At 35.6% G+C, this 24,726-nt stretch overlaps 1 protein-coding gene across 2 annotated transcripts; it reads right to left on the bottom strand.

Annotated features, from left to right (window-relative positions):
• Positions 1 to 7,687: 7,687 nt before the first annotated feature.
• Positions 7,688 to 18,850, bottom strand: LOC121425242 (RING finger protein 24-like). Of its 2 annotated transcripts, none has more exons than XM_041621260.1 (7): positions 18,667 to 18,850; positions 14,802 to 14,977; positions 13,573 to 13,612; positions 12,108 to 12,137; positions 10,959 to 11,038; positions 8,233 to 9,175; positions 7,688 to 7,837 (listed from the first exon to the last, which is right to left on the bottom strand). In XM_041621260.1, the coding sequence occupies exons 2-6, from the start codon at positions 14,891 to 14,893 to the stop codon at positions 9,061 to 9,063; spliced, it is 357 nt and encodes a 118-aa protein (XP_041477194.1). In that variant the 5' UTR covers positions 14,894 to 14,977; positions 18,667 to 18,850; the 3' UTR covers positions 7,688 to 7,837; positions 8,233 to 9,060. The 2 variants fall into 2 exon arrangements, with proteins under 2 accessions (XP_041477194.1, XP_041477195.1); XM_041621261.1 differs by having other exon boundaries at positions 14,802 to 14,973.
• Positions 18,851 to 24,726: the final 5,876 nt, after the last annotated feature.

The following is a 24,726-nucleotide window of genomic DNA, read 5'->3' as shown; positions in this document are numbered from 1 at the left end:
GAAAGGGGCTTCCTCGGAGAGTAGAATGCCTTCTTCAACAAATTAGAGTCTAGGTAGTTGTAAAATTTACTATATTATGTTTCAACACAAACACTTATCGGGCCTATGTGAGGTATATAGGCAAAGTTTTCGAAAATAGTTTTATTTTGACTATGCAAAAAATGTGAAAAAGAGAGACGCGTTATGTAGACAAAACTGAAATTGAATGACCCCTAACCTTAAAGAGATGCTCCGGGCTGAAGATATTTATATCTCAATAAATAAAGTAAAATTCACAGTGCAAAATGCTGAAAAAGTCTGATCAAAATTGGATTTGCATTATTCCGGTGAAACAATTCTAGGCATGTCTTCATGAATATTCATTAGGTGGGCTGATGATGTCATATCCCCACTTGTTTTTTTTTTATATTTTAGGTTCATTAAAAAATACCAAGAACTTAAACGATTGGATTGACAACTGATTAGTGCATTAGTTATTTCTTGCTGCAACTTATTCCATCATAATGGAGACACATCATTTACACATTTATGAAAAAATGAAACAATCATGATTTTCATGGAATAACTTCAGAAAAAGGAAAATGAGGATGTGATCTTTCAATGATCTCTCATGAGTCTTCCAGTAATCTCTGCAAAAAAAAAAAACAAATCAAAGTAGTATGCCGGAAGATCATGGAAAGACTCACAAAGAACTTTGAAAGTTATTTAAAGACCACTGAAAAACTGTTTTGAACCGTTTTCAAAAAGACTCACGAGGACCACGAAGAACATTGGAAGATCCATCAAGAGTCGTGAAAGACCTCGGATAATCTTTGAAAGTTCGTTGAAAGACACTAATGATCAAGCAAGTTTCATGGTCTTACAGCAGTCTTTCAGAGGTCTTTGTGGAATGGGGTTACAAGAAGTATCAGTCAGTCTTTCACAGTTCTTTGAGGAGTCTTCCTGAGCCATTCTACAGAGATGAAAAATTTCAGTGATTTGGAGACTGCTGTAAGACCTTGCCAAGTTTTGATCTTTGAAAGGTGCCCCCTCTGTGGAATGGGGGCATAACGAAAGTGACTGCGCGAAAAATCTAGAGATTGAAGAGCGCCATCACAATCACCTACTCGTACTACTGCAAATGAACACCTGGGCCTGCTGGCGTTGACATCGACTCTCAAATCGTCAGTAAAAAACTGAAATTTATCTATGTCTGTGCATCGACGGAAATGCTTTAAGTTGAGGACGTTTCTACAAAGACTGCATTCCTCTTATTGTGGCCTTTGTAAATGCTTATCAAGAGGGTACCTGGTGTGAGTCAAGTGATAAAAAAACAACAACAAAACAAACAGATCTCTTCGGGGTAAATCTAATGATTTCAATTTTGAATTTCATTGTCGGACATAAGTATGCCTTCATGTATATCATATTCCCAAGGCAAAACATTTTCTAATTGATTAATTGAAAAAAAGGTGCATGCATCTCTAAAATTTCCTTAAGATCATAAAAATAATCAAACTATAGTATCAAGGATGTAAGATTCCCCTACTTACATGTAGTACCATATCGTTACCATGACAATGAAGCTTCTCACAGATATGATTAGGGAAAAGTGACAAAGTGGAACCACATCTCTCACATAATTTCAAACCCACCCCCACACACCCACACAGAAACACTCACACTATGGCGAGTCTTTTATATCTCAATCATAATATAACACTTCAAATAGAATATGAAAATATAATTTATTAAGATTTTCAACAAAATCAATAATCTTATAAAAAAGGTACTATAATTTCATTTTAAACATAATTTACAATAAATAAATACTGAATTCAATGCATGGTATCATTGACCCTGGGACATGGAGTTCACAATATACAGAATGATGTTACCTAAAGTTCGAAAAAAAATCAAAAAAAAAAAAAATCAAATATAAAATATAAAATAATACAACTCCCCTATTCTTATTTCACTTCATGAAATTCTCAAGCCATGATTACAAATTTTCACAAATGAATTAGAAAACATTTCAAGAAGGCTGTTTATACTGGGGTTGAAAATTCACATTCTATTAAATAACTAATGTACAAATGATAATCACAGTAAACAAAAATACACAGTAATAATTTTTTAAAAAATTCTTTTTTATTTGTCTGACTGCTATCATGTTTCATTTCAAGATACCATAACAGAACCACTTGATTGTCAAAGATACTAGTGCACCCAATATCTCCCTTCTCCAATTTCAATAATTGTTCCAACATGAAAAATTTCTTTATACAAACTATACCAAGTTTATATGATATCGGATACAAGGAGTATTCAATTTACAAATATGATTCCAACCCAACATAATTGCTTTTAAAATTTATTCTTTTTTTTACAAATTTTAGAATAGAAAAAAGGTGGAAGACAGAATTATACAATGATCATATTATTCTTCAACAAAATATATACCAGGCAGTCATAAAACATTGCAAACATGAACAATATATCCCTTTCATGAATATTGATGAGTACTGTAATGAATGTAATGGTGTTCGAATGACATAAGTTTATTGAAGGAAAGAACAAATCTCTGCAAGAAATTCTAATACTTCAAGACTACTCTTTTTTCTGAAAATAACTGTGCATGCAAATTATTGGGGGTTAAAATCATGCAATTCATCAGGCATGCCAAACAGCTGTCTTCACTGGGTAAACCTTTTGATGTGACATCACAGATACTATATCAAAAAATCCATCAAATATAGTGGCTGAGTGAATTTTGTCTAGATTGGGGGGCATGGATAAACTAAGGAAAATATTATCAAGATCTATCTTTCAAACTTAAAAAAAATCTTAAAGGTATTTCTTCTTAAACCATGAGTAGGAATTATTTATCCATAAGTACAGGGTAGTACAGTAATTACCATTTAAACTTTGGATAAAATTCTCATAGTGCTTTCTCAAAGTCTGGTATAGGCCCTATTTGTTTGCTATTAATCTAAGAAATGACAGGAAATCAATATTTAGAAGCCATAATTACTCATCTATCTGGTGGCATCCATTGTTCTTTTCTTGAATGAACATTTGGGGCCTCTTACATACAAATTTATAAAATTAACAACTCTGGTAATCTTAGAATCTCAGGTTAGAATTACTACAACAAATTTATTTCTGATTCTGTTTAGGCACGAGTAAAAAAAGCCAACTTATCCTCAAAATATGTAAAATGATAAATCATTTCTTGTAAGCTTTCAGTTTTTTTTCAGTCTATATAGATGTATCCTACATATTTCATCTTGACTTGGAATTAAAAGAAATATGCTAACAGTGTTCCCTCATGTCTATAATCTAAACATAATCAAAGGTCATTTTCAAGCTTTATTATAGCTGCCACACTCATAAGTAAGTCCATTCGATATCCACTTTCTTATAGCTGCCACTCTCATATCTCATAATAGTGGCAGCTATAAGAAAGTCATTCGTAACATTCGTAATTCCAAAGCTTCGTTATTTCAAAGGTTCGTTATTCCGAAGTTTCGTATTTCCAAAGGTTCGTAATTCCGAAGGTTCGTTAGTCCAAAAACTAAATGATTAACTAACCTTATTTAGTTTTCGGACTAACAAACCTTTGGAACAATGAACCTTATTTCGTTTTCGGATTATCGAGCCTTCGGAATAACGCCACAAATGTTCGGATTAACAAACCCTTTTAAGTTTTCGGATTAACGAACATCGAGGTACAGGCAATTTACATGTTTTGGAATTACGAAACTGATTAAAAGTGGTATTACAAGGTTTACTTCAAAATTCACAGTCTACATGTATGCATCACACGAATGATTTCTGCCAGGAGCACAGGCCTGCCAACGTTTGATAATGAAAAACGGAGTCCTAATCATGTGGTGTGCATTTTTCTGCTCGAGGTAAAGTGTGTCTCCCTCACATGTTAAGCATTCTTATATTTAAACATTGAGAAATTACAAGTGTTGAAACACTATATTACTCTTACTACCATACACACAACCCATACCCCACCACACAAATACATATACAGGTACATGTATGGGCTGATTTATTTTGATAAATAAATGGACAGAGTGCTCCTCTTTTAGGTTGATAAAAATTCTTTCAAAAAGGGGTAACTTGTCTATAAAATGTAGTTGGCAGGACTAGGAGCGGCCTACATAAAATGTGCAAACAGATCACCTACTTAACTCTCATCAGTTCCTGACATGAATGGCTTTGAACAAGACCCATATAAAAAACTTTGTAATTTACAATTTAACATTAAAGGGTTAAGCAAACTGTTACCAGCACTGCGTGTGGTCTCTCATTGACTGTGAGCTAGTCTTAAAATATACCTTTTGAGAGAAGTATGGGACAGAGCAATGTCGATTTGGCACTGATCAGTGGTTGCCAGCACACAATCAATTGGGCAAAATGAATTTTGGGACGATTTATACTTTTTCATTTCTATTTCAAACAATAAAATATGGGTTACTATATTTTGTTCTTGTTATATCAATAATACAAAGAATGAACTCTCCTATTCTTAGATGTCAAGGGAGGAAATTTTCTTGTTAATTGCTATGGCTTAACATATTTACTGCTGTATTAATGCATAAAGTAGTGAGAAAATATTGCACTATCATTCAAGAGCCTATTGTACAAGACCACTTGGCTTAGAATATTGCATACGGATTAGAAACCTAGAAGATTTTCAGTAGTTGAGGACTAGAAGTGCCACTCTGCAGGTTCATATCTGGTCATTTTCAAACGTGAGTGACACGACAATCGGAGAGGTTTGAGGGCTCATATCTTCAAACTTAAAGGTTATGAATCAATCATGACTACTATATTATATACAATGTAGGACTGGCATGGGCCACTACGAGTTTGATTTGAATTCAACAATTCATTTAGTAGATATGATTAAAAAACGGTGCGTGAGTGACGCGACAAATTTTGGACATGGGTTTCTGACCACTAACACATATGGTTGGATTCGTGCCAAGTAGTTGTCATGGAGTACTGTGAGTACCAGTAAATGGACATAAATAGTGTACCTATCTAACACATATAGTCAAAATCAATCAAACCTCTATGGAAAATGGTACCCTCCTATATACCGTGACACGACATCCAAAACATGAGTGACACGACAACTGCAAAATTACAACATTTATCTCAACATTGAAAGTATTTTTTGCATGATGTAGAAGAGTAAAATACCATTAACCAAAAAACAAGCTTAATTACATAATAACTGCTTTCTTTAAAGTTCATAATATGTCATCCTGGTGTTTTAATATTGGTTTATGGTCATATTTGCCCATCAACTCATATTCCCTATACCATACCTTTTTTCCCACTAGGGCTTCTACCACTCTCCTCTTTAGAGGAGGAGGGGGCACTTGAAGGAGGTGTTATGAGGTCTTGGCATTGACATCAACTCAAACATTATTTTTGTGGCCTGATATCATTCAAAACTTTAACTCTTTCTCCCTATCTGTATATGAAAGTTTACAGGTTTTTTTTACAATTCAGCATCCACAAGGGATGGAATAATTTTTCCTTGTAAGAAAGGTATTCTCAATAGTCACTCACATCATCTGGCATGGTCTGGTAGCCAATGATGTCATGTATGACTCCTTTTTCTTGAAATACTGGATTACAATATTATCCTCCTTTAATATTTTAGGCATTGTCCAAATAGGACATGGCAGTTTCAATGTCTTTTTTGGTACCAAACCACAATCACGTTGCTGCACACTTCAGATGGACTATCAGCAAATCCTTAAGAAACTTGGGAATTCAACTCAACAAGCATAGGTTTTCTCCTGAACACTGCTTGTATGTGGACCCTCCCAAGGCAGTACATGTAGGCACTATACCAAAATTCAGAGCTATGCTTTTAGCTGGAATCTTGTAAGTACCTTTTCATTGCTAATTATTTGATCATATACCATACCACGGGAATCCAGGGAAAGCCACAAGGTGAAAGATGCAGTCAGTACCTGATTCTTGCAGTCTGCTACTACATGTATATATAACAACTACAAGTCATTAGCCTTTCCTTTTCTAAGCCCTTGGATGTCACACTAAAATCCAATTCAGCATCCCAACCAGGCTCCCTTTATACCTCAATAGCTTTTCCCCTCGAGTTCCAGCTCTGTTCTTATCAGGGTAACCCCCCCAAAAAAATTGATCTACTGGTACATGGCAACCCATCCAAAGTTGCTCAAATCAAAATGCGGTCTCGGTTGGGACTTGTTGGGACCTACATGAACATGCATCATTTTGTTGTAATGAATATGTGTAAATGCAAATCTGCTCTGAACACACATCGGCCCGCTTACGGCAGTTTGCTGTTCAGACCCTACATGTAGTTAATCACTAGCGGTATGAATGGTGGCCGAACAAATAATGATTTTGAACTTGGCATGTAGCTGCTTCAAGCAATATCCAAAATGTTCTATCAAATCTCAGTACATTCTCACCTGAAATGTTTATGTTTTCTTGCAAATTTGTTTATTTCATGTCCTGGAATGCAAGCTTTGTCGCAAATGAAAAGGAATCAATCAGAAGGAAAAGAAAAATATTTTCTTTTCCGAATTTGAAAAAAATGTTTGGTGTTCATGGTGATCGCTTATATCTCATGTGCACTACTTTACCACTAAAATTTCTGCAAATTTCAAAAAAGGATCCCTGACCTTTCTAGCTATGAGTAGAACAAAGAAATAACATTGCTCAAAAGTAAGGTGAACTTTCTGCTCATTTCTGTAAATGGAGACAGAGAATGTTCGAGTAATACCTAGGTATGACTTGAACCATCACCATCACCAACCCTTTATGCATAATTGTAAATATGTCCATTGCTATTAAAAGTATAGTGGTTTTTCTCTTGATACATTCATAATTTTGTGTTGATTGATTATGTTGTTGTATTCTTAATCACAGTACATTCACCAAAATATGAATTAGGATCCGAGTCTTCACACCAATGGAAAATTGTCAGGATTTTTTAAACCAAGGCAACCATGGAGAGGAGAGAAAATAGATGAACTCAATGTCAAATTCAATATTTCCATAATAAGGAGTAAAATTAGGAAGATGGAGGAAATTATTAGACTAAAATAGGCCTAAATGATGTCAGGAACAACATTTTGACTGTATCCCTGGTAAAACGCTTCAAAAATTACTGGATGTCCTTTTTTATACACAATATAATACTGTGAGTGACACAACATTGTGAGTGACACGACACAACTTTAACAGTTAATTTTAGCTTTACCTTAACACATTGGACCAAGTTACTTTATATACAATAAGGTACAGATAAACTGTATTTGCTCCAGTACTGGGATAATTAATTTTCAGAATACACAGCTCTAGAAAACTTTTTGCATTTAAAACGTGAGTGACACGACAACCAGTTTTGAAAACTTCGAAACCCAATTTTTTTCAGAAAAACACAGATTTTTTTTTGCTATTTAGGAGTTAGATACAATACACAGCTTGTATCTTGCCAACAAATGCGCTTCTAATACAAATTTTATATTGTGATAGGCAATATGTGAATTTTAATGCAAAAATCAACATTTTGTAACATATTATTTCCCTTGCATAAAATTCACTGTATCTCAAGACATAATTAATAATTTTATGTAAATGAAATGGAAAAATATACTTTAAGATGTCTAGTTTCAAAAAACATTGAAGCCTAATGATTTCTAGCAAGTTTTAATTTTCACCCCCATGTCCACTTTTGTTTGAAAATGACCACCTGCAATATAATTATGTAGCCATTTACAGTCTAGCTGACAAAGTGCAGTCAAAGTGTCACCTTTACAAACTAAACAACCTTTAGCTTTTGCTGATGTGGTTTACGGTTACCACATGTGAAGTGTTATAGAAGCAGTGGATAGAAGAAGAGAGGAAGTGGATAGGCGAGAAAGTGGAGATTTGAGAATAGAGTATTCTTTCTTGAGAATAGTCCTGAAAAGGACTGTAAACCAGAAGGAATGTTGAGTGAGAACAGCTTGAGTAGTAGAGCTGATGAGGAGATGTTGGCTTGCGTCGGCGAGTAGAGATGATGAGTAGTAGAGAGACTCGACGTTTCGGACAGGTTGACTGTCCGTCTTCACTCCTGAAGACGGACAGTCAACCTGTCAGAAACTATAACACTTCACATGGTGTACCGTAAACCACATCAGCAATTGTACATGCCACCATGCAAACCTTCAAACAACATCTAACCTTTAGCTTGTAGTATGAAAATATAGGGGTTAACTATTTTTTTAATCATATAAGATCATATACATTTGTCTACATTTTTACTTTGGTATTTAGACAAAATATACTCAAATAATTCTAAATTGGCTTTCACAATTGGCCCCGCAACCCTAAGTGAATATATATATACATATATGGCACGTGATCGCAATGGTCACAGAGAGTCACATGACCAATTGGGAAGCCTCTTAATTCACATTTCAAGGTTCACAGTACATGATTGATAAATTAATCCCTTTTCCTGGCTTCAACATACATGGTCTCTTCTGCCTCATCAAGAACTCATCTGTGTGTGGAGCATTTCATGCAACAAATAGCCATTTTACTGACTATTTGTTATAAGCTACTGAAATCCTTGCATCTGATTGGTTGGCTCAGAGCACATTTGTCAGTGAATATCATTGGCATTAGGCTTCATGGAACACTCACCTCAGGGTGTATTTGTGAGAAGTTGGTTCTCCATGATTGATGATTCACTACCACTCCATAAAAGTTTGTGCTTTATCAACCCAGCTGCAATGTGATGGCTCGAACAATCTACAGGCACTCCATGAAGTTATTTACAGATTACGGATCTCATCTCTCATCTGGTCCAAGGCCATTATGGTCCAATAGGTTCCAGAAGAATCCAATAATCATGCAATGTTGAAGGACTTACTGGCTAGTCCATTAATTCATAACCAATGGAAGTATGTTAACAGAGTACTCAACCTGTCTCTACTTGTTCCAACCTTAGGCTTCCTTTGCACAGTCGTACGGGTAGCATGATAGACCCAGAATGACACATGGACATCATGTATCAATTGGAACGGAAACCAGTCTTGTGCGCTCTGTCACTCTATTTTGTCTGACCCTGGTCTGGCATATAGGACAGGTCTCGTGTGAGTCAAGCCATCTTGAAACACAGCTGGAAGAGAGGAAATTGTATTCAATCATTACAAATATTCTTGAAGAATAAATTGCATATATCACTAAGCAAAACCTGAAGGGGTTTTGGAAGCAAATTGGAGAGTAAATTGCAAGCTCAGCTTCAGATACTTTGGCTCTCATTGCACCATACTCAAGAAATGAAGCCCTCTGGGTGGGTGTTTCATAAAGCAGTTTAAGTTACACATGACTCTACAAATGAGTGGAGACAAGACTGGAACATCTTCTTAGGTGCTACATCAGAACATAGGGATATATCATTTAGCATAGAGAGGGTCACCAGTTGTGTGTAAAGTCATTTTTAATGTACAAAAAAAATGATTATGAAACCTTTCAGCAGCCTGTTACATAAAACTTTTTACCTGAGAAAACTCTGGTAAAAACTGAAACAAAGGTTAGTGTGATTTCTGCCATTGATTTTGACACGGTAAAAACTCCGGTAAAAACAACCTGAGTTTTCTTAGGCCCCTGGTGTCCACTTATACACAGCTCCTTGGTTGGAATCATGAAATATGGGAGAAAAGAGCCCCTTTCTATAACACAAAATTTACAGCAACCATGTTATAAATCTTTAATTGTCCGCTTCACCAACACAAAGCACAAATGATCTTAATACACAAAAAATGACAATAATTATCAAATCTCCAAAAATTTAAATGTATCAAAATTAAAATACAAAAATTTATGTGTGTCATCACTGACTCCATCTCTTGCATACTACCTTAACTTTCTAGTAAATTATTAAATTTCCAAAATGTAGTAACTCTCTCATTTGATATCGAATTTGGATAGAATTTTCAGTATGTTGCTTCTCTGATTTCTCTCCATTTGCTCAAACCAACTAGCTCTTGAGGCAGACCTAGGGAAGGTTTTCATGAAATGATTTGTCAGATGTTTTATCAGACAATTACCAGGATAACAGACAGAATCAAAATCAAGAAAAGTTTTCAGATCCGATAACTTGTCAAACAGCAACATTAAAGAATCTGAAAGTGAAGTTGACAAATCATTTATCAATTGAACTGCAAAACACAGAAATGCAAGGTTCATACCTTTTCACAACTTCCATTTTGCTTAAGAATAGCTCCAATTATTGGGCTACGAAAATGAGGTTTATTGTGCTTTTTACATGCCTTAGATCCCTGACATCATAGGTTTGAACCTCTGTACACAGAAAAACTGGGTAACATTTTATTGCTTTCAGATTACGCATTTGATTTTCTTCACTTCTATCACATAGAATTATATCTTTTCTTTCCAATTTACTTGGCACAGCTTTCCAATTCTATCTGCATTCTGATTATATGTAATTTTTCCTGACATAGCAATTTAGGCCCAATAAGAGTCAAAGTAAAAAAAACAAAAACAAAACAAGTGACCAGTTAAAGGTTTCCATCCATTTTAGCACAGAATTGTCAGAGCAATTTTTCTCTGCAAATTGGAAACAAAAATCAAATTCATAATCTAGACATAAAAATATCTATCCTTAATACATACAAACCTATGGAGTTCCAACTCTCCTGACACAGTGTGATGTCACGTAATTCAGGCGATTAAGAAGCTCAAAAAAGCTTATCGTCAAACCCATAAAAATCTAAATTTTTCTTAAGCATGATATCCAGCTGGCAAGCAGAGAATATGCATAAAACCTCCTTGTTTGTAGCTTAAAGAGTTTCCATTTGTCAACTTCACTTTGAACTCCAGCCTGGGTCTTTAGCGACACACTTTCCTGACCTTTAACAAGGTGTTTTGGGAAGACTTACCCGATATGAAAGTTATGCTTGCATGGACACTGTCCTACTCGTTCTCCTTGCTTGAACTCTTCTAAACAAACAGCACATGTCTGAAAGGTGAAAAAAAAACGAAGGAAACTAAATGTTAGTCCAGGGCCCTGTCTTAAAAAGAGTTGCGACTGATCCAATTAACCACAACTATGGAAAGCAGCAAAGTCAACATCTAAATAAATGCAACTTTTTTGTCAAAATATTTTCTAGATATGATGTATCATCAATCCTTGAAAATTCAGGGTGCTTTTTATTTGTTTACAAATACATGTAGGCATTATGCATATTTCCTATCAAGAAAACTTATGATATCTATGGATTTTCATATCTTTTAGGTTGATCAAATCAATTGTGTCACTTATACAAGAAGTTCTACAAACTAAAATATTGTTCAACAGTGACACATTTCACTTCAGCAGTATTCAAAATACTGATCCAGACTTTTGTGGGTTCAAAATTCCACCACAGCACTTGGAAGATGTTTATGTGCATTTGCCACTCTGTACCCAGGAGCAGTGAACAGTTCTGAAGAATTTCCTTAAATGCGTGAACACCTGATTATTTTAGCTGTGCTAAAGCTGAACTAATAGTATGGAATGTTTCAACAGAAAACAATTACATAAAGCGTGACATATATCGAGTATTAATATCATTATCAGTGATATTCATATTTTCAGAAATATAATCTAAAATTCAGACAGGAAGTTCAGGAACCTTCAGTATCTATTTATCAATGCTCTTAAGCTCAGAATTTAGTCACAGCCATACATGTACATGCAATCCTGACACTCAAAGTTCACTTATAAAAGTTTGATTTTGTAGACAAAGTCTTACAGACAACAGACCGAACACTAGTCACTAACATTGACCCATATCAGGAAGGAAGTGTGTACGATTGCGTGGTAATATCCATGTGTTTTATGCATTTACTCCTGGAAGAGAGACTAATTGTACTTCCTAAAGTTATTCAACCAAAGTTTTGGTAAAGATTCAATCCAATATAAACACAGGAACCAGTTGCGATTCAAGCATATTAATTTTGCATAGCTTCTTGCACGCTTTCTTTGGTCCCAGGATATTTGATTTATATGCAATTACTTTTTCTATGTGAAAGGAAAAATAACTTACATCATTAGTCATCTTCATGGAGTATCCAACCTACAAATAAAGAATAAATGAAATGTAAGAAAATGTATCTTATGTACTTAAGGGCTTCTACATGATACTAGAAACCCCAAAATATGGCTCCTATTGCATAAAAATATAACTATTGGCTTTAAATCAAATATACCATGAAAAGTTGGATTCTTCATACTTAGTTTTAGAATGAATTTTTGAATGACCATGTTATAACTAAATTTGTAAACACCATAATTTCATAGGTATGTATAACTGTGCATGCTTTTCCAAGGATATTCCATGATTTTGAGGGGGGCTAATGTCTTGTCTTCTAGTTATAGTTTTATCACAGTGCATTTCTTCTCTGTTGATTGATCAGATGAGATCAAAGCTATTATTTCATTCAATGGAATGTCATAAACATTTGCTATAGTCAGGTGCATGCATTGAATTCATAACTGATCAAAGTCCATCCATACTGTTTGGGAGTCAAGAGGTACCGGTACCATTATCAAAATTTTCTCTACCAGGCATGCCCTTTACTGTCAAATTAAAAATTCATTTGCAATTTCTTGATTAATTAAAAAGAATGTAAGATTGTGTAGATAGAAATAGGCAGATAAGAAGTATAATGCAAATCATAATTATCTTCATGTTTTAATAGCAATCTGATTTTCTTGCCAGTTTCTTTGTTTGCTTAAAGATAAATTCCAGTATTGGTAACGATCTCAAAATGACTTCTTACAGAATCTTATATAATGACCACCCAAGCGTTTGTTTGTATGAATAAAAAATATGTGCCAAAGGATTTTGAAAGAAATTGTGTAATTGCTGAGAAATAAGCAAAATAAGCGCGGATTCGGTCACTTCCGTCGGGTCTTTATTCCAGCAATAATAATACACTGTCCCACGTGTGCCTTTCTGTGTTGGTTATCTTCAGTGTGAACATTTTTCAGCGTAGATTTCAAGATTTCACAAAGTTCAGTTTATGTAACTGTACCAGATCTAGATCCTCGATGATATTCTGACAATTAAGCCTGGTTTTACAGACTTTCTCATGAAATCAGTGTTTACTGCAACTACTGGAATTTCTCTTTAAACTGTACAATCTGTATAGAAATGCCTGTAAATCCATTGTATTATGGTACAACAAAATTTGCTAAGCACCAAAGAGACCTCAGATAGAGGCACAGACCAAGGGGGGGGGGGGGAGGGGGGTGGCGGAATGTACAGGCACAATCCGTAAATTTTGAAAATATAATGGTGCACCCAATAAAATGCCTTTATTGCACACCCCGTAAATTGGGGTGATGACCCTATCTTTTTTGCATGTCAAATTTTCCGGACAAGTTCACATCATGCGCCCAATATATGCAGGTATGACAGGGATTAACATTGCTCTGCACAAAGTCTGGTGTCATGATACAGTACTTCCCACAAAAACGCAATAAATGCTGATAATAATATCACATACCTCCCTATATCCCATCTCAATTTGGCCTTCTCTCCTCAACCTAGAAAAATGAAGAAAAAATAGGACAAATCAAGAAAGAGGGGGTAAAATATTTTTAGAAAGATTATCCCTGCATTTACCATTCCAAACCTGTTAAAATAGTGTTGAATAGAAATAAAAGATCAGCTTCATGATGGCAGAATCATCAGGGGTCTGTAATGTTAAGGTTAATGATCAATCGCTTCATGGCATCAATGGCCAATCAAGAATGATGTGACATGCGCATTCTGTACTTCCATAATTATTTGCTATCCATTGCATACCTATGTTGTGCTAAGCCCTGGTATTGTGAACATAGTTCCATTTCGAAAAAAAAAGGATGTAAGAAGAGGAACTAGAATAGATATAGCCTTGGAGGAGCAGGATAAGGTGTGAAAAAAGGAGTGACAATATCCAGGTTGTGACTTTGGGGTTGTAGAATAGCCACCTTAATTCTTCACTACAATCTGCTTTCCAAGGTATACCTGTGCATGAATATCCACTTGGTCTAATTCTAAGATCGTCTAACACCAATCATGTATAAGCCCAACATGGTCTACTATAAATCTGGTCCAATAATCATTTGGTCCAATATTCATTTGAACCAACCATCAGGTTGGTCGTCTATTGTAATACCAACATGGCCTTTGTCTACTTTTCATATTTTGCACTCTGTCAAATAAATATGATCCATAAACACTTAACAGTTCATCTTCCAATGCATGGATTCACCTGGGTTAGACAAAATAGTTTAGAAAGGCGGACTATTGCGCAATGTGTCTAATCCAGTTGGATCTGTGCCTGCGTCTTACCTTATATGAAATAGAAGTGGTGACAGACAAAGATATAAGACAAAATGGTCTGAGACAAACCAGTAGCAGGAGACAAACTACAGAAGAAAACACCATGGGCCCATTTCATAAAGGCTTGCAATGAGTCCTGTTTATACTTTGCATTACATGTACATGACCAATTCAGCTGCGACTCATGCTTTTAATAAACGTTAAAACGAGTTGAATACTAATTTCCCATAACTACCATGAAAACCTTGATCTGGATGTTGAGCCATGTGACCATTGCAGTTACCATAATGGCAACATTATCATAATTGTATGAAGGTGTATGAAGTGGGCCCTATGAGAGATTAGACAAAATAGAAAATTTTCAACCAAGTGGCAAATTTATTACCCTTTTCTATTTCAAGCACTTACTTCATGAGGTAACAGCAGAATAGGATGTTAAGTGCCAAGATGAATACAGCTACCAGAATAAACGGGTACAGTTGTTCTATACTCAGCTCCATCTCATATTATTACCACCACATGGAGAGAGTACAGATGTCATTCTTCTTGTTCAGTTTCATCAAGCATGGACCTAAAGAGGCTATCTTCAAGACAGATTTCAGAAGGGAAAAGAGAATTAAAACAGAACTTTAAATTAATAATTTCCTTTCCCAGAGGCTGGCAACTTATTTTGAGCAAGAACGTGGTGTGGGATGTGACTGTGAGCCAGACTGACTGTACATTTATTGATCAAGATACTTAAAAATGTACTATTTCAGAATCCAACTTGGTGAGTAATCAAATATATGATATCAGTATCTTGTTTTTTTTTCCTCCATATTAAAAAAAAAGAGAGTGAGCAAATTTTTTTAATATACCCCCCCCACAACAAAAATTATTGCCTAATTGTTATACAGTGTGTATCAATAAAAAGTTTACACTTTTAAAAGTCCTGAGAATTGAAAAATATAAAATATGGGGATAATTTTCCCATATACATATAGGCCTATTCTTGGGTTTGGGTCACATCTATCAAATGAAAGTTAATATTTTGACAGAATGTAACGTTATACTTGAGTAAGCACTGTACATTTTTGTAAAGCTCGCAGAAATCAGTTAACGCAGGAATTCTCATTTTTACGGTGTGTCAAGGAAAAAAGCGAAAACAAACTGACCGCGTGGTACATTTCTCATACATTTCTTACTTTGCATTTTTAGCGAATTGAAATAAAACAGATACATTTAAATATTTTGTAACGACTTTGCCATGCAAATTAACATTGCCATGCAAATTAACATTTTAACACTAGGTAAGCACAACCTTTACCTTTTTTTTTGCGCCAGCTGGATCTGGGGACACAAATGAATGTAAACAAAAGTTTATTTCACACATCCCCAGCATTCTTTTACTAAGTTGTAATCATTTCAAGTGGGACATTTCATATTCACTTAAATACTTGTTTCTCCACTCTTTTCCAAAGCTTGACAATGATTAACAAACCTAAAATCAAGCCTAAGCCATTTCATATGAATCACAGAGTCTGTGTGAAGCAGATATGGCCTCGGTGTGTGGGGAGGGGAAGGATAGGGGGGGGGGGGCAATGATGCTCTATGAAGTGTTTTGGGCAAGGAAACAAGCTAAAAAGCTAAAAGGTATCTTCAAATCAATCTTCTTAGCTAAAGTCCATGTGTTCCTTATGATTAACGCCTACTTTTATCGACATAACTATTTCCAAGCTCCGTGCAAATCATTTTTGCACAAACTTTGTAAAAGTAAGTGGTGCTCACTCAAGCAGAAAGATTTTTTGACAGTTATATCATCATTTGCTTGAAGAGATCTGTACCAATGTTTAGATGAGGAAAAGGTTCAGGAATCAGGATATTATTTACAGCATTATTTAGTGCTAACTGTTTTTGATACTCACTGTATAATATAGTATGTATCAAAAAAGTTTGCACTAAATAAGTCTGTTTAAGAAGAAGGCAATAAAATGGAAATTTGTCCCGTGCTATATGCAAAAGTTTTTGTACGCTATTATACTTTATTCTATATCGCTGGACATCCATGTCTTGTTTTGCGCCATTGATTTGAAATTTTGAAAATATCTGAAGTTTCTTAATCAAAAGGAAGTGCTTAATATTACTATAATATTACAATTACACATTTTTCTTCCAAAATAAATTACAGAGGTTTCCGTGCTTCGCGAGCATGGAAAAGAAAAAGTCCCTCTTCTAGCTTTCACATTTTGAGCTCGTTTTTCTTCTTAATCAAGTTACATTATAATCTACGAAATATCAAATTTAGAACAGGTTAAAGTTTCAGAGAATTTTTTTTTATATTCGCTGGAAGGAATATAGCGCCGATTTCCTTCCTGTATACACTCGTCTTCTACTCTGTTATTAGACCAAAAGCTTCAGTCATCGTTTGTCTTTGTGTAGTGTATCGTATCGTTGCCTTGTAGGTGTGCTGGTGGAATGCAATATCGATATCACATTCGTAAATTGTTGACGCCCTCTCCGTTCGTTTGTAAATATTTCATAGTTTAGCTGCCTTAATTTGGATCGATTTAGCTGTGCTTTTCCCAACTAAACATCGGTAAAGTATAATTTTCATGCATTTTGATCTATATCGTTTAAAGTACTACTTTAAAATTGAATAATTAAATATTTTCAATTTGTAGTTTACACATCCTTAGATTGTAACCTCGATGTGTTATATAACCCCGAACTTTGGACTCTGGTTGGACAAAAGTGCTGGTGTTATAACAAATGGGAGCCCACACGGACACTTTACTGTCGGTGAATGGGGATTATAGTAAAATGTCAGAAATTCTTGAATAAATCCCCAGAAACGACGGTTATTCCTGTCTACTCTGTTATGCGACTTGAGTTAAAGAAATTTAATGTGGATACACTTTTTACAACCAAATCTGATGTGACCAAGGTAGGCATAATCATTTCTGTTCTTTATTTTCATGAAACTTTATAAGCTTCTACGCTTTGCGCAGTAAGAGGAATTACTTCAAATTCTTCAATCTTTACCAATTTTGGGGGCACTCATAATTTCTTTCGAAAACAATTTTGTTTTAATCATAGCAAGTCAATATTCGAGTTGATAAGGGTACTAGAGATGCCTTCTTTTGATTTGAATTTGACGAGATATCAAAAACTTTGCGCACTTTGTAAGTGTTGGCACGCTTTGCGTACTTACCGCCCCCTCAAAAATTAAATCCTGGCTACGCGGTTGGGGAAGTGGGAGTTGCGTGACAGCCGAAGTAAATCACCATTTTTTTTTCTTTTATGTTTATTTTTTCCTGTTTGGTGCATATCAGGCCAAAATAGAATTTGGTCCAGTTCTTTTTATATATTTTTATGATAAAGACTAATATCAATGAGCCCCTGCACAATTGCGAGCCCTCTGAGTACGAGGTGAAATTAAAAAAACATTAAAAATGTTAAAGACTCCTTGAAACAGACGGTTGCCGGCTTTCTAATCATATAACCTTGCTCCTTGAATGAGTGCCTAAAAGTAAAACCGAGGATTTTACTAACATTATATTATATAAAATTACAAGTGTTCTTTTGTGTATGATTGAGCAATAACTAAATGAGCATGGTTTACACTGTGCATGCCCCCTTCATGGTAAAATGCTGATTCATCTACATCGATCTACTACTAGGCCTATAGCCTTAGTAGATCTATTGCCAACTCGTCCACTCATCACATGGTCTATGTTTATTTAGTCTAATAATACCATTTCGTCCATCTACATTTAGACTAGAGGGTTACAGAGACAGGGTCTAAATTTGCCTTTTTATTTTACTTTATTAAAACTTTTTTTTTTATCAAACTTGAGCAGATAATTTCTTTGATTTACAAAACAATAGCACTAGGCCCTACTAGTACTAGGCCTACACAATCATGACAATAGTCAACGTTAATCAAATTACAAAACACTATGCAATACAATTCAAGAAAATTTAATGTATCGGAAGAAAATTTAATGTAGCACCAGCGGTACTGTACCATATGTGAATATGAATCGAGTGGACCTTCTGTCAAACAATGCTGCCCAAAATAAAAATAAACGTGAACCTCAAAATCGCCTCTCATCTCTTACGTAAGTTAAAAGTTATAGAATTCTACCACTCCAGTCCAAACATGAATTACGATTTACGGTCCAATTTGAATTTCCCCGGCTATCATCTGCCTAAGCAGGCAATACAACACAAAGCAGGTCTAAGGTTAAACTTCAAATAATGAAATATTATTAGGAGCAATGCGTAGTCCTACCTAACGTTGGTTATATGGTCCAGATTGGGAAACTTCACGGCATGTTTGCCGTTGCTCAACTCAACAATCGCCCCAAACGCTTCGCCGCCGTCGAGTCCGATCCGGGGTCGCGTCCCGGTGGTCCGCACACAATACCCGTACTTTCCGTATCTATCTGGGTCGGTCAGAGGCCGTACCGTACGATGTAAACGGGGTCCGGACAGCCCGACCACCAGACAGCCCGACCCTGGACAGCCCGACCCGCTGCCCTGGACAACTCGTCCCGGTCGAGTTGTCCAGGGTTGGCTCTGAATCGGACAACTCGACCACTTGAATTCTTCTTCAAAATTTCATGAAATAAAATTTCAAACTTTACTTCAAAAGTATTTTCCCGCATAATCCATGTTTCTTCAATACATTCTCGACAGAAAAATTGACATTTCAGTGCATTTTGAGCTATTTTGATAGAAAATAATGCGAGTTCCCTTGCAACGAGAATAATCCGATACCGCCGGCGAGCCGTGTTCATTTAACTTACAACTTGCAAATTTGAGCTGATTTTTCCGTCACTTTACATATTTTAATGGTGAGTGTGTGCTATTTTGTATTTTCATATTCCGTTTTCACATTTACTGTACTTATTTAAAGTTATTGCATTTCACAAAACTGATACTTAATGCAAACTTTTTGAGATAGTTCACCTGGAAAGGACACCGATGCGGTGCTGCCTTTGCCTCGCCGGCCGGCCAGCTGGGCGACCGGCTGTGCTGTGATTGAGTGAGGCAGTCAGCTCAACTAGCTATGCGAGGTCAACTTATTTTAGTTAATTTTTCCGTCTCTTGACATATTTCCCATTTTCCAACGGCGAGAGTGTGCTATTTTTGCATTTTTACACTTCTACTTATTAAAAAGTTTTTTTAATGTCAGTAAGCTGAGCTGATTTTAGGAAGTTGATTGACTGCGTGGTCGGAATGCCCTTCCCAAATTTTAAAGTAACCATCCTTGACGCCCCTTTTTGGAGGCCTTCAGGCGGGGGGGGGGGGGTGTGCTTCCAACCAACATCTAAACCAATTAAGGAAATAGATTTGAAAATGTCTCAGTTTGTAAGTTATGAAGTTTACAATATGGAATAGTTTATTGAAAAAAAGGTATTATACCGAAATTGAAAAACTTTACGTTTTTATCAAAATCTAAATTTAAAAACTTGCTTTTCGTTATTGAAAAACATGTCTCTTATTTTTTTACCTGTCAGTATCTGTCACAGCTTTTTTTAATGCAAATTCCACTGGAAACAACGTCTCCGTCTCTAGACATATTGCTCATTTTCCAGTGGCGAGAGTGTGCTATTTTTGTATTTTTACGCTTCCACATATTAAAAAGTTTTTTTTTATGTCACTAACTAAAAGGAAATAGATTTGAAAATGTCTCAGTAGCCGGCATATGTACATGTAACTAGTTATGAAGTTTACAATTTTTGTAGGAAAGTGTCATTGTTTATTTTTGTTCTTGAATAACTTTAATTTTTTTTAAATTGTTTTCGAAGTTTTGAAGGGCAGTGGGGGGGGGGGGGGGGTTAACAACTGACAATAGATTGGGTATTTATAATTATCAAACTTGAATAGTTTATTGAAAAATGAAATGTATTCTGCCGAAATTGAAAAACTTAACTTTTTATCAAAATCTAAGAACTTGCTTTTCGTTATCGATTACTGTCGCAGCTTTTTTTAATGCAACATCCATTGGTAACAGTGGGTCTTCTGGAGGATACAAGCACTTGGGCTGTACCAGGGATGAGGAGAAGAGGTTTCATACTCGACAAGCGATGGCCTTTCCATTTCTTTCACAAGCAGAAATATTACCGAGTTCCAATGACTTGGGCATCAGAGCGGCAGTCCCCTGATCGATGAGGTAAATACAGCTTTATAGATACAATAAATCAATTTTTGCGCACTTCATGCAGGCATATCAAAGTGAAATTTAATATTTTTGTATTGTCAAATTCTCTAAAAGAAAGAAAGGACAATTGAATTGAATAATGAATTTACTTTTTTTTTTACTTTATGTTTTGTAAATCTTCCAGAAGATACCAGGTATGGTTCTAGTGTGTTTAGCAAATTAACTTAACTGTGATATATTAAAATTGTATTTGCTTCTAAATTGTTCAAGACAAGGTGAAGATTGAAAATGGTCTAATTTCTTTTATTATCAAGAGGTGCAGACTGCAGATCTTCAAATATTTGAAATTACAATAATTTTGTCAATAATTCATTTCATACCCCTTCATCTTTCCAGCTGTTTGACTTAGTTGAGACAACATGGATTGCAAACCGTACTTAGCTTGTTTTTATTTATAAAACAAAATTGTAAGGAAGTGCTGAAAGGACAAGTCCACTCTAACAAAAAGTTGATTTGAATAAAAAGAGAGAAATCCAACAAGCATAACACTGAAAATTTCATCAAAGTCGGATGTAAAATTAGAAAGTCTTGACATTTTAAAGTTTCGCTTAATTTCACAAAACAGTTATCTGCAAATCCTGGCTGGTATGCAAATGAGGAGACTATGACGTTATCCACTCACTATTTCTTTTGTATTTTATTATATGAAATATTCTAATTTTCTCCTCATTGTCAAGTGATACAACAATTAATTTCTCCCTGAACATGTGAAATTATCATTGTTTAATGCTAATATGGTTCAGTCAAGTTAGTCCTTATTGTCAAATCAAATCTATTTTAAAAAATGAAATATTTATTATTCAAACAATAAAAAAAATAGTGAGTGATGGGCATCATCGACTTTAATACTCACCTATTTGTCCATATCACTGTTTTGTGAAAAATAAGCGAAAATTTAAAATGTCATAACTTTATTTTAAATCTGAGTTTGATGAAATTTTTAGCACTATACTAGTTTGATTTTCTGTATGTATTCAAGTTAGCATTTTTCTTGGGTGGACTTAACCTTGAAAGAGCCCTCTACGTAAGTTAGGGTTAAGTTAGTTGTCATGGTAATCAAATATATATGCAATAAATTTTGAAATGTATATTCTTAAACCAAAAGGGGCAATTAATTATTACATGTTAATTTGTATGGTTACTATTGTAGTTTTAAGATTGTCTATATTGTTACATTCGCACCCAAAGCAGAGGATATTGTTCTCAATCAGAGCTACAAATCACCAAATATAGTATGGGCACACATGAATATGTGATTATGTACAAATAGTATACAAATATAGCAGGCGTTAAGGAAGTACAGCAGGAATTATTTGTCTGAAGTTGGACTGGCAATTGCTTTTTATACTAAGAGGCAAAAGTATGACTGGGCACACATGAATTTGTGAATATATAATTAAATAGTAAACAGATATACCAGGAATGGTGCACTATTTGATTTTCTTTATGTATGTTTTTTTTTCAACAGCATAACAAGACCATGTTTTGTTATGCTATACTGTTTGTAAGATATAACAGAAAATTATGTGTTACTTAGTAATTTTAGTTGTGATCAAGTTTATCACATTGTTACATAGAAAATAAAGAGTCTACTAAAAAGTATTGTGAATATTGGGTTCTATTACTCCCATGTATTTTTTTCTGCTGAACATTTCACTGTTAAGTGCTGTGGTGATCAGATGGACATTTTGGGAGAGATGAAGTTGAAATTGGAGGGATGGAGACGGTGATGTGAAAAGGATGGTAATGAAAAGTGGGTTGGAGATGAGAAGAAGGATGGAGATGATGAGAGGAGGGATGGTGATGAGAGGGATAGGGATGGTGATGAGAGGGATAGAGATGATGAGAGGAGGCATGGGGATGAAAGGAAGGATGGAGATGAGAGGAATAGATGATGAGGAGGGATTGAAATTATGAGGGAAAGGATGGAGGGGATGACGATGAGAGATGAAGCTGAGAGCAGAGATGAGGAGGCGATGGAGATGAGGGGATGTAGAGGAGGAATGGAACATCATCACCAGTTCACCACCAACATCATCTCTATCATCGCCACCATCACGATCGCCACAATCATTGCCATCACCACAAACATCATCATCATCCATCATCATAATCATCGCCATCACCACTATCATCATCGCCATCATTATTATCACCATAATTTTCATCACATCACCATCATCGCCACCATCATCACAACATCATCCATCATTATTGTCATCGTATCACCAGTATAATCGCCATCATAATCATCAGCATCATCATGATCACCAATATCATCACCACCATCGTCACCGTCATCACCAATGTTCATCATTATCACCATCGCCACCAACATCCTTTTCATCATCTCAGGAATGTTATTGAGAACCTCTTGGAAATGATGCAATCCATTGACTCGATCTCATCAGTGCATGAAGTAGCTGGGTTTATTCAGCTTTGGGTGCACTGGGGGCCTTGAACTTTTGTAGGGGGCACCAAGATAAATATGTTGTGGGGATAGTCCTGCAGACCAAAGTTTAAGAAAATCATAATTTCATTCTCAAAAACACGATTAGGTTATCTCAAAAGGCCTAAAGTAGGGCCGTCACTCTCTTTCCCTCTTTCGCTTTTTGTCTCACCTGCGAAGCAAAGTGAGACTATAGGCGCCGCTTTTCCGACGGCGACGGCGGCGGCGACGGCGGCGGCGGCGGCGTCAACATCAAATCTTAACCTGAGGTTAAGTTTTTGAAATGATGTCATAACTTAGAAAGTATATGGACCTAGTTAATAAAACTTGGCCATAAGATTAATCAAGTATTACTGAACATCCTATTAGAGTTTCATGTCACATGACCAAGGTCAAAGGTCATTTAGGGTCAATGAACTTAGACCATGTTGGAGGAATCAACATCGAAATCTTAACCTGAGGTTAAGTTTTTGAAATGTCATCATAACTTAGAAAATATATGGACCTAGTTCATGAAACTTGGACATAAGGTTAATCAAGTATCACTGAACATCCTGCATGAGTTTCACGTCACATGACCAAGGTCAAAGGTCATTTAGGGTCAATGAACTTTGGCCGAATTGGGGATATCTGTTGAATTCCCATCATAACTTTGAAAGTTTATGGATCTGATTCATGAAACTTGGACATAATAGTAATCAAGCATCACTGAAAATTTTGTGCAAGTTTCAGGTCTCATGATTAAGGTCAAAGGTCATTTTGGGTCAATGAACTTTGGCCGAATCGGGGGTATCTGTTGAATTACCATCATAACTTTGAAAGTTTATTGGTCTAGTTCATTAAACTTGGACATTAGAGTAATCAAGTATCACTGAACATCCTGTGTGCGTTTCAGGTCACATGACCAAGGTCAAAGGTCAATGAACTTTGGCCGAATTGGGTGTATCTGTTGAATTACCATCATAACTTTGAAAGTTTATGGATCTGATTCATGAAACTTGTACATAAGAGTAATCAAGTATCACTGAACATCCTGTTCGAGTTTCAGGTCAAATGATCAAGGTCAAAGGTCATGTAAGGTCAATGAACTTTGGCCATGTTGGGGTTTTTTGTTGAATAACCATCATATCTCTGTAAGTTTATTGGTCTAGTTCATAAAAAAAGGGAAATAAGAGTAACCATGTATCACTGAACATCTTGTGCGAGTTAGAGTAGTATTCAAAGTGAGCACTGCTGCTATATTGAACCGCGTGATGCAGGTGAGACGGCCAGAGGCATTCCACTTGTTTCTGTTTTTTTTTTTCTTTTTCCCCTTCTTTTTCTCCCCCATTCCACTGTTTCATTCGCTGTCTTTCCACTTTTTCTCTACTTCTTTCCCTCCCTTTTTCTCTTCTTCGCTCAAGCCCTACCAAGATTTTTCGACCACAAAGAAAAACAATCGCTATATATGTGGGCCATAATTATGTATTAATGTACTATTCCATTCATGTCATCAATTTGCTCTAGAATCAATTAAGTTTTTACTATTCAAATTCAAGGATTTTCTCCCCGGTCACCACATTCCCTCATAACATTTTTAAGGGTGTGCCATGTTCTATCCATGTAGGAGTGCAAAATTACATGATGTTTGAACTAAAGGGGGGGGGGGGGTTAATGATTGAACTAGGGGGTGCCAA

The sequence above is a fragment of the Lytechinus variegatus genome, chromosome 12 (assembly GCF_018143015.1).
Source record: "Lytechinus variegatus isolate NC3 chromosome 12, Lvar_3.0, whole genome shotgun sequence".
NCBI classification, from domain to species: domain Eukaryota; kingdom Metazoa; phylum Echinodermata; class Echinoidea; order Temnopleuroida; family Toxopneustidae; genus Lytechinus; species Lytechinus variegatus.
The sequence above is the reverse complement of the archived record's forward strand: the minus strand, read 5'-3'. Positions and strand labels throughout refer to the sequence as shown.

Coding starts and splice junctions, on each gene's coding strand:
- LOC121425242 (XM_041621260.1), bottom strand. CDS start 14,893: ATGGAGCTGAGTATAGAACAACTGTACCCGTTTATTCTGGTAGCTGTA. Junction 13,613..14,801: donor TTCTGCTGTTACCTCATGAA/GTAAGTGCTTGA, acceptor TCATTTTTCTAG/GTTGAGGAGAGAAGGCCAAA. Junction 11,039..12,107: donor CCATGAAGATGACTAATGAT/GTAAGTTATTTT, acceptor TTCACCTTTCAG/ACATGTGCTGTTTGTTTAGA.